The sequence below is a fragment of the Sus scrofa genome, chromosome 17, assembly GCF_000003025.6.
Source record: "Sus scrofa isolate TJ Tabasco breed Duroc chromosome 17, Sscrofa11.1, whole genome shotgun sequence".
Taxonomy (NCBI): Eukaryota; Metazoa; Chordata; class Mammalia; order Artiodactyla; family Suidae; genus Sus; species Sus scrofa.
The window spans coordinates 62,063,454-62,074,107 of NC_010459.5; the positions used below are offsets into that span (position 1 = coordinate 62,063,454).

At 66.8% G+C, this 10,654-nt stretch overlaps 1 protein-coding gene across 1 annotated transcript; it reads left to right on the forward strand.

Annotated features, from left to right (window-relative positions):
• OGFR (opioid growth factor receptor) lies at window positions 2,030-9,497 on the forward strand. Its single transcript, XM_021078228.1, has 7 exons — window positions 2,030-2,215; window positions 4,272-4,340; window positions 4,894-4,972; window positions 5,847-5,925; window positions 6,570-6,636; window positions 7,138-7,286; window positions 7,810-9,497. The coding sequence occupies exons 1-7, from the start codon at window positions 2,063-2,065 to the stop codon at window positions 9,173-9,175; spliced, it is 1,962 nt and encodes a 653-aa protein (XP_020933887.1). The 5' UTR covers window positions 2,030-2,062; the 3' UTR covers window positions 9,176-9,497.

A 10,654-nucleotide genomic window follows, 5' to 3' on the forward strand; every position in this document is an offset into this window, starting at 1 on the left:
AACCTGGGCAGAAGCTGGTGCCACGCCTGCTTGGGGGCCCTGTGGGCGGGTCTCCAGCAGAGGAGCCACACCCCCACCGAGGTGACGTCCCTTGGGAGGGGGGAGCTGGACCTTGCCCCGGTGCAGCTGTGTGTGACTCACTTGTGACGTGGCAGCCAGGCAGAGTCTGAGAATAGCCCCCGTGGAAAGGGGGCCCCGGCCCTGGCAGCAGAGGGAAGGCCCAGCGTCTCCTACGCTGTCTGCTCGTGGGTTTTCAGGAGGCAGAGGCTGGGTGGCGCCTGCCCACCCAGGTGCTCTCAGAGCTGCCCAACCCTGGAGGGCGCCCCCAGCACCCATCAGCATCCGTCAGAGGCTCCCAGCCCCACAAAAGTCCCAGCCAGGGTCTCTGAGGCCAGGCCTGTGGCGGCAGTCTGCAGTGGGCCAGCCCCGCCCGAGGCCCGGTGGCTGCTCTGTCGCGTGCTCCTCCAGAAACCTCCTTGGCCGTGGGAGGAGGGCGATTTGCAGAAATGCCAGAGCGCCAGACCTCTTGCGGAGTCACTACTGTCCTGGAAAGTCATCCAGCAAGACGGTACCTGGAGCGGTGACGCCGGTGGATGGGCCTGCAAGGGCTTGTTGGCACCAGCACCAAGCAAGGCCAAGATCACAAGGTTCTGTTCAGCTCTGGGCTGTCACCCCCCCCATAGCTCAAGGAATGTCACATCCCCAGGCAGAGGCAGGCTGAGCTGGGGGAGGGGAGTCCACGTCCCCGGTGGCTGGACCGGGCCTTCACCTTCTCACCTCAGCCCCCACAGGCTGCTCGCCCAGCAGTTATCTTGTCCAAATCTGAAAGCCAGAGCGGGGTTTTAGCTCAATGTAAACGGCTGTGTGGTAGTTACAGGAGACGAGTTTTACCCGAGGGGCCACTCCCAATTTTCCCTTCAAGCGGTGGGTCACCAACTTCGCCGGAGCTCCCGCTGCCACCCAGCAGGTGTCCAAGGCAGAGGGTGAGTGAGGGACCCACGGTCACTGGGAAGCGCGGCTGAGTGATCTGTCCAATGTGTGCCCAACCCAGCCGCCATCGGCCACGGCCCAGCCGCAGAGACGCCCCCCTGGGAGGCAGTTAACAGCCTCAGTCTGCGTTGAACGACCCCAGGGGTTCACCCTGGACACTTGGGCCTCTGGGTGTGTGGGGCTCCTGGGAAGCGCAGCAGCACCTGGCCCTTCCTGTAACCCTTAGAAGGCCGCTCGGGGCCAGGAGGCCAGGCCCTGAGGACCTGGCACTAGGGGCTGCTCAGTACTGGAGAGACAGCCTCCTGCGGGCCTCGAAGAAGCAAACTGACCGGTGTGAGCCTTTGGAGGGGACACAGGGGTCTCCGTCCTGCTGCAGCAGCAAGGTGGGCTCAGAGGGTCACTCCCCAAAGGAAATGTGGGGAGATTGCAGCCCCGAGGGCATGCTGGGGACAATGGCCACCCACTCGGGTAGGGTACCCTCATGGGACACCTCCAGGGGGCCACGCATCAGGGGCCCTCCTCCCCGAGGTCATCCTGAGGGGGCACCGCAGTGCAAACAGAATCCTCCAGAAGTGCGTCCTGGGGGAAGGGGTGTGCTGGGGGTCTCTGGGGAGAGATCTTGGGGGGTTGTGTTCTTCCAGGCGATGGTTCTGGAATCTGGGGGGGGGGGGGCAGAAGTCTCCAGGGTGGGGATCTTGGGGCGGAGAGGCGTCCCCCAGGGAACCTTCCGGGCTGGGGGGAAAGGAAGAGGGGTCTGCAGCTTGCTGGCCTTGTGGGGGCACTCTCCCAGGGGACAGGGCTATTCTGGGGGAAGCTCGGGGAGCATCCGGCGGGAGGGCGAGCATCTCCGGAAGGCCTTTCTCGGCAAAGGGAAATTCTCGGAGGGGCCTGGCATCCCGGGGGGGACAGCCTTCCGGGGGCATCCTGGGGCCGGCGTCCCCCCGGCGGGGCGGTGGGAGGCCGCAGCCCCGGGCCCGCCCCCGGCCCGCCCCCGGCCCGCCCCCGCGCTTCCTCCCTCTTTCACTTTCGCTTCCGCCAGAGCGGGTCCCGCCGCCGCCGCCGCCGCCGGAGCATGGAGGACCCGGACTGCGACTCGACCTGGGAGGACGACGAGGAGGAGGACGGCGAGGGCCCGTTTTCCAGGGCCTATGAGGGCGGCGAGGCCAGAGCTCCGGGGACCGCGAGGGCCGAGGCCGAGGAGACCCTGCGGTTCTGCATGCCCCAGGTGCCGCCCCCGCGCGCTGGGGACCCCGCGCCCCTGGGCAGGCCGCGGTGAAGCAGGGAAGCAGGCCCTGCTCCGGGAAGGCCGTACCCCCGGGGCGGGGTGCCAGGGCACCCCTCGGAGACCCGGCTCCGGGCCTGGCACTGCATCGCCAGCTACTGCCCCGTCCCTGGCCGTGATCCCCACGACGCCCTGAGATGGGCCCCCCACCCGCTCTCCCGCGTGCGGTCCCCCACCAGGGCACCCTGCCGGGATCCAGGGCCACCCCCGGACCGTGCCCCCAGGACCAGATCTGCATGATGACACTTCCTCAGGGGATGGCCGGGGCGCATCCCTGACTCCTCTCCCTGCCACATCGCACCCTCCGGCCCTTGGCCCTGTCCTCTGAGTAGTAGATCCCGGCCCTCAGCCCCGCCACCCCCACTGCTCCCCAGCCTCTCTCTCCTGCTGCTCCCTGCCCCCACCCTGGCGCAGCTCAGGGAGCACCTCCCCCTCCCCCACTGCCTCGGCTCCAGCATCGCCCAGGCCACCAGCCCCCAGTCTGCCCCATCCCGGCTGACTCTGCCTGTGCAGCACCCACCCACCCTGGCTGGGCTGGCCTCACGTCTTGGAGGTGGCCTTGGAGGATCTGTTTACGTGGCCCTGAGCCAGGGCGCTCGGCTGTGCCCACTGGTTATTTGCGGTCACCACCGGACCGCTGGTCACTTGTCCCTACCAGCATTTACTCTGTCACCCCTGGTTACTTGTCATAACTAACTGTGGTTACCCGTCATTACCCGTGGTTACTTGCGCTCACTGGGTGGCACGTTCCTGGAGGGGGTGCCATTGCTCCAGCTGGGGCTCCAGGTGACAGGGAGGGCCAGAGTGAGCGCTGTCACCATGTGCACCACTCGCTTTGGGATGAGGGTGACTTGGCACCATGTCTAAGGGGCTTCGAGTTCCAGCCCGTGGCCCCAGGACGGATGCTCGCTCTCTGTAGCAGACGAGAGCCCTGGCTCTCGGCTTTCTCTCTGGGTCTTGGGTCTTGGCGTGACCACCAAGAGGGACGTCCAAGGGCTCAGGGCTGGCCGGGAAGGCCAGTGGCCTCGGCACATGCGCAGTGGTTCAGGCGGGCCCGAGTTCCTCGGGAAGATAGGCTGGGCAGTGGTCGGGTCACAGCCTGGAGTCAGAGGGCAGGAATCTGGCTCTTTGCCCAGCGGATGCCCACCGGGCGTGGCCAGTAGCTGAGGAGCCGGTAGTCCCACACTCCGTGTTCCTAAAGGAGCTTCTGGCCTCTTTCTTCCCTGTCTCCCTCCCGCTGTGGCCTCTGTCCCTTCCCCAAGTCCCAACTCCCTCCTCTCCCCCCACCGCCCCACGCTGGGTCCTGATGCAGCTCCTTGGTGCCTGGTGCTGTGCAGGGCCCGTGGGGCTGGCCCTGCTCCGAGCTACGTGTATGGCCGGGACCCATTCAGGGCCCGTGGGGCTGGCCCTGCTCCGAGCTACATGTATGGCCGGGGTCTGGTCAGGACCCATTCTCTTGAGCCAACCCAGGGACAAGCCTGACTGGCTCCAGGGAGGCGGAGAACTGGAAACTGGCCGAGACGGGAGTGGGGGCCGCTGCTGCGGAGTTTTGGTGTCATGCACTGTGCATTGGCCAAACTGGCACCTGGCTGAGGAACCCCCCCCCCATGGGAAACATCTGGAGCCCCTCCTGGGGCTCTAGGTGGCAAGGCCACTGCCCTTAGGGACACAGCCTGGTGATGACAACTTAGTATGGCGCAAGGAGGACGTGCTAGGGAAGGTGGGCTTCCCAGAGGGAGGTCCTGGGGTGTGATTGCCAGTAGGGGAGCCAGCGAACGTGGGAGGAGGAAGTGAAGCTGGAGTTAGAGGTTGTACCCCAAGAATGCACGATGGCCCGTGGGTCCTGAGGGCTGGAGTGGGCAGCAGGGGGCCAGCCTCCTCTCCAGCTAGTCTGGCCCCCTGTGGCTTTGCTGACAGCTGGCCCAGGTCCTTGCCTCCCTCAGCAGGATGGGGGCTGCCTCCAGGAGTGGGGAGGGTCTCATCCAGTCTCTCTCCCCAGGTCAAGGTGACCGGGTCTCGAAACTGGCGAGCGGCGCGGGACACGCGCCGGTACCGGCACCACTACCCGGTACGTGGCTGCCTGCTGCGCCCTTGCCCTCTGCCGCCCCCAGGCCTACATCCTCCTCCCGGGTAATGTCCCGTCAGCCCCTCTTCTCAGGCAATGCCCATGTCCTGCCGGAAGCCCCACCTGGACCTGCTGCTCCTTCCCTGATCTCAGGGTGACGGCAGGGCCTCCTAACTCCCACCTTGGCCCTGACCTTTACAACTTGCAACGGCGCCAGCTGGCAGCTCCTCCTCAGGAGGCCAGCATCACCCTCAGCTCCCGTCCTGTGCACCCAGTGGTCTCAGGCACCCCTGGGCTGTCTTTGGGGTGAAGAGGAAGGGGACCTCCCACCCCCAGAGGAGGGGGGTGTGTACTGGTAGTTGGAGGTGGCTGCTGTCCCCTAAGTGTGGAGGCGGGGCCCGGCCTGGGCACCCGGGGTCTTCGGCAGGCTTCAGGATATCCGGAGGTTCCAGAGCGGACACCCTCCCTGAACCCCCAGAAAGGCTTTCATGTGAGGAGCCCTGGGAGACAGCATGTTTCTGACTGTCCTGACTGTCGCTTCTCTCTGGCTCTTCAGGACTTGGTAGAGCCAGATGGCAATGGTGACATGCCAAACCTGAGTTTCTACAAAAACGAGATGGCCTTCCTGCCCAACGGTGTGTTCCTGCCTGGCTGCCAGCAGCTCCCTCCGGGGGGGCCCCTCCACTCCACCTGGGGCCATGGGACCTGTCTGGACATGTGACTTTCAGATCGCCCCACAGCTCCCTCTGGAAGCTCCCGAGGGGCCATCGGGGCCCCAACCCTTGGCCTGGACCCAGTGGCCAATGTGCCCTGGAGGGCCAGGAGTGAATAGCAGTGGCTTTGCAGGCCCCACGGTCCCTGGCACAGAGAATGACTCGCCTCCCGCCGTAGTTGGAAAGCCACATAGGGAACTAACAGGAAAGAACAGTTTTTAGGGATTTAAGTGGTTGGGGAAATTTTGAATTATGATAGCATCTTGTGATTTGTGAAGATCATTTGAAATTCGAATTCTGTAAGTGAGGTTTTACGGGAACACCCATGTCGGGTCACTTTACATGTTCCATGGCTGCTTTCCCGCCACAGCGCCACACGGCCTCAAATATCCCCCCGGTCCTTTGCAGGAACACAGGCTGCCCTATGGGAGACCAGGTTGCAGGTTCTGTTGGAGGGCAGAGTTCTGGCCCGCAGGCTGCGGTTTAGGGGTGCAGCTAGTCCCCCGCCCCCCAGAGACAGGTGCAGGTCAGGGACACTTGTCCTTATCCAGTGGGGCCTCCCGCACCCTCCCGCCCAGAGCACCCAGCGTGCCTGCCCGCCCGGCTCTGCCCTCAGTCGGCTCTGCCCTCAGTCGGCAACAAGGGCCGACTCTGCAGACTGCCTTGGAGAAGGCGCGAGTTTGGCGTGTGCGCAACCCAAGCTGCGAAGCCCCAGGGCTTGGGGTAGATGCCCGAGAGAGGGGCCGGGGCGTGGCCGCAGCCCCGCTGACTTGTTCCGTCCCCGCGCGCCTCGCAGGCTGTTTCATTGAGGACCTTCTTAAGAACTGGAAGGAGGACTACGACCTGCTGGAGGACAATCACACCTACATCCAGTGGTGAGTGGGCGGGGCTGCGGGGCGGGGCTCGGGGGAGGCGCTCCGGGCCCCGCCCAGGCCCCAGCCGGCCCCGCCTCTCCCGGCGCGGAGCTTCCTGCGCAGGCGCACTGGCCTCGGCGTCCCGGCTAGGCGCCGCGGGCCGCGCACTCTGGGCTCTTCGGGTGTAATCGCCTCGGCTGCTGGGAGTGAAAGCGGCCTTGGGGAGTGGAAAGAGCCCCAGGCCAGCTGGCTTGCTGGCGGCCCGGGTGTGGCATCGGTGCAGGAGGCCGCTCTGCCCCAAGGGCGGGGTCGTTAGGACGGTGCCCCCCTCAAAGTCCTTGAGGACCAGCTCGCAGGGGGCCTCCCTGGGGCACAGGGTCTCGCAGGGTGGTAACTTCGCAGCATGGATGGTGGGAGGAAAAGAAGGTGAGAATAAAAAGGAACGTGGGGCCTCACCCTGCAAGCCTCACCTTTGCTGCTGCGCACCCGCTGGGACCCCGCTAGGTGCACCTGACCTGGGTGCTCGTCCCGGGCACCTCCTTGGAGCTCTTCCGCCCTCACCCCCTGGCTCTATGGGCTCCCCTAAGCCCACAGCATGCACGAGCCGAGGGGTTGAGGGCCCACGTCTGCCACTGATGGGGTCTGTGCCGTCTCTTCTGTCGCAGGCTGTTTCCTCTGCGGGAGCCAGGGGTGAACTGGCACGCCAAGCCCCTGACACTCCAAGAAGTCGAGGTGAGCTCTGAAGGCGGGAGGCCGCCGCCCGGGGAGGGTCACTGCCGCCCTCAGGTGTTTGCGTGCCCCTTCAGGAGCTGCCTGAGGTGCAGCCTCTGGAGGACCCCCCCCCAGTGTAATTATCTTCCCTCCCAGGTAGGCCTCACCTCTGGCCCCCAGTGCTCCTTGCAGTCTTCCAGAGAAATCCAGTTGCAAGGGTTGCTCACATCCAGGGGTCCAGGGCAGGGGCCACAAGCGGAGTCAGAGTAACGGGGCTTTGCAGGGGTCAGCCCTGGTTTGGGCTGATCGGGGGTGCCTGGAGGTCGGGGGCGCCCAGGAGGGGCTCCAGGAGCTGAGGAGCATGAGAAGGAGCAAAGCGAGGGCACCGAGCTGACGGTGCCTGGGGCAGCACGGCGTCCCTGGGCCCCAGAACCTGCCCTGACAGCCTAGGGGGCGGGGCGAATGGGGCCAGAGGGAGGTGCTGACCGCTGAGCTCTCCGCTGTCCTCGGGGTGTCCCCCAGGCCTTTAAAAGCTCCCCGGAGGTCAAGGAGCGCTTGGTCCGGGCCTACGAGCTCATGCTGGGCTTCTACGGGATCCAGCTCAAGGACCGGAAGACAGGCCGGGTGTGCCGAGCGCAGAACTACCAGAAACGCTTCCAGAACCTCAACTGGTGAGGCCGCCCCTCCCGCCGGGGCCCGCACCCCCGCAGCCTAGGTGGGGAGGCGGCCTGCTTGGGCGATTGCCGAAGGCTCTAGGCACCCTCCTTGCTTGCGGGGCGGAACTAAAGAATATGGCTCTGGAGGCTGCTGCTGGCTTCTGGGCTGTGTCCTCCTGCCCGTGTGGGCATGGGTCAGGTTGCCACTGGCCCTCTGTCCCAGTGTCCCCAAGCCTTATACCCAGTCGGAGCTAAGGCCCCTGTGCTGGGGCCCCCTCCTGCTGTGGCAGGGGCTGGTCCATGGGACCAAGGAGGCAGTCGTCCTGCTGGAAGCCGTGTTCACAGTCCCTCCCCCGCACGGCCTACACCCGCAGCGTCTTCCTGGGAACTGGGGCGGGGCCCTGAAGGGTGGGCGAGGCTGGGCCAGAACCAGACCCGCGGCCCCAGCGTCTCTGCAGGTGGACTTCAGGCTCTTGGGGCGGGGGTGGGGGGTCGTGGGCTGAGCGCACCCCGCCAGCGCCCCTCTGTGCCCCACCAGGCACAGCCACAACAACCTCCGCATCACGCGCATGCTCAAGTCTCTGGGTGAGCTGGGCCTGGAGCACTTCCAGGTGCCCCTGACCCGCTTCTTCCTGGAGGAGACGCTGGTGCGCCGGGAGCTGCCGGGCGTGCGGCAGAGCGCCCTGGACTACTTCGTGTTCACCGTGCGCTGCCGGCACCAGCGCCGCGAGCTGCTGTACTTCGCCTGGGAGCACTTCCGGCCCCGCTGCAGGTTCGTCTGGGCGCCGCTGGAGAAGCTGCAGAAGTTCAGGCCCTGCTCTCCGCCCTGCTCGCCCCGGACCGGCCCACGGTGGGCCGCCAAGCGGGAGAAGGGCCCTCAGGACCCCGTCCTCGAGGCCAGCGCCCCAGGGCAGACCTGCGGGCCAGGGAGGGGCGAGGAGGGGGACCGCGAGCTCGAGGGTCCCCCGCCGCCCAGCCCGGAGCCCCAGGAGGCGGACGCCTTGGAGAGGGACCCGGGCGATGAGGCGGGTGGGGAGCAGGGGCCCGCGTCTCCAAACCCCAAGGAGAGCAAGAAGAGGAAGCTGGAGGCGAGCCTGCGGGAGCGGGCGCCGGGGGAGCCGGGCCCGAGCGCCCTCGAGGTGGAGAAGATCGCTCTGAACCTGGAAGGCTGCGCCCTCAGCCAGGGCGGCCTCGGCGATGGGCCCCCGGAGGCGGGCAGCTGGGCCCCGGGGGAGGCCGCGCAGCCCTGCCCCCAGCCCCCCGGGACCAAGGTGGCCGATGAGGTGAGGAAGCGAAGGAAGGTGGACCAGGGTGCCAGGGATGGCGCCGGGGTGGCTGCCACCCGGCCCCCTGCCCCGTCAGGGTGCCCAGAGGCCAAGGAGGGCCAGAGTGAGATCAAAGAGGAAGCAGACGGCCAGGCAGAGCCAGAGCAGGGTGCCCCTCGTAGCCCAGCCGCTGCTGCGGAGACCGCAGGGGAGGGAGAACCCGTGGGGGAGCAGGGGGAACCCACAGAGGGCCAGGGGGAACCCGCGGGGGAGGGAGAACCCGAGGGGGAGCAGAGGGAACCCGCTGAGGCGGAGGGGGAACCCAAGGGGGAGCAGAGGGAACCCGCTGAGGAGAAGGGGGAACCTGCAGGGCAGGGGGAACCCGCCAAGGGGCAGGAAGAACCCGTGGGGCAGGGGGAACCCACCAAGGAGAAGGGGGAACCCGCCGTGGGGCAGGGGGAACCCTCCAAGGGGCAGGGAGAACCCGTGGGGCAGGGGGAACCCGCTGAGGGGCAGGGAGAACCTCTCGGGCAGGGGGAACCCACCGAGGAGAAGGGGGAACCCGCCGAGGAGAAGCTGGTGGACAGGAGGGCGGAGGCCTCAGGGACGGAGCCTTGCGGTGAACCCGGGACGCCTTAAGGGATGGGATGCTGGCTGCTTGGGCCTCAGGCCTGGGCCACGTCGCTGGCTGTTCTCAGTGCCCAGCTCTGCTGGCCTCGCCCTCGTGGTCAGTGGTCACTGCAGTGGACACTACAGCTGCCGGGAGGACAGACCCCACCCTCAAAGAAGGCCAAGGACTGCAGAACCCTTACCTCGGCCCCGCCTCCTCGCATCTCCTTCCTCCCGGCCGTCGTTGGCCTCATCTCTGTAAACTGGCCCTTGAGAGTCAGGGGGTGGCGGCGGGGGCTCATTTTCTTAGTCTGGTGCCCAGGCCTTTTCTGAATAAACTCACTTGACTTTGCGTGTTGGGGCACTTCCTGACGCTGGCCGTTCTACATCTACACCAGCGGGGGTGCCGTCGAGGCTCCCCTGGTGTCTGGGCAGGGGGCTGGGGGCTGGGGGCTGGGACCCGCCCCGAACCCTGAGGGTTAGCGCCTGTCCTGTGGGAGGGGGACGGGACATCCCTGGGGAAGGAGAGCCCCTGCGTTCCCTTCCACCAGTGCTGGCGGGGGAGGGGTCCCTGCCCTTGGCCGCAGCTCACCTCCCCCACCTGGCTGGCTGGGAGTGGGACCCCAGGCGCCTGAGCTCGGGTCTGGCTCAGTGACAGCACTGGGGGAGGGGTGGGGTCCAACATTGAGTCTCCCCAGCAAGTCCAGTGGCCCCAGTGGGCGGTGTCCTCTCCAGACCTTTATGGGGCTCCGGTTCGGGTGGAGAAGCGGGGAGCCGGAGTAAGAAGCAGACCCTTGCAGCAACCCTGAGGGAGGGGCTCTGGGCCAGCAGTGGGGACCTGGGGACCCCCAGACTTGGAGGAGAGTGACGCCCAGAACGGCTGGGTGGGAGACCAGCCGGGGCCCCGGCCCAGGCCACGCTGGCTCTTTGGGCTGCAAGGCAGGGGCTGCTCTCCAGGGGGACGGCCTTTCCCGGCAGCAGCTGGGAGGGAAGGGCCGGCACTGGGAGTAGCTGGTGGGGGAGAGTGGGAGTCCAGGGACCAGGTCACTCCCCTGAGGCTGAGCTGAAGGCCACTAGTCCTCCCCTGAGTCTAGTCGAGCAGGACCCCTCCGGCCACGCCCGGCTTCTGAGTGCCGGGGACACAGCGGGGCAGTAGCGGTGGGGATGGGGCGGGGTGGCTTGCTCCCCAGCCCCACCCTCCTCTCCGAGGATGTTCTAGGATGACCCCGACCCGGCTGGAGGGTAAGACCTTTGCCCTCGGCCCTTCCCCATAGACTTCACCCGCCCGCTGGAGGCTGCGGCCAGGCCTGAGGGGCAGCCCAGTGCCCAGCAAGGAAGGGAGGTTCTTCTTTTAGGGCCACAGGTGTGGCCCATGGAAGCTCCCAGGCTAGGGGTCCAATTGGAGCCACCCACAGCCACAGCAACGCCAGATAGAAATCACGTGTGCGACCTACACCACAGCTCCCAGCAATGCCGGATCCTTAACCCACTGAGCGAGGCCGGGGATCA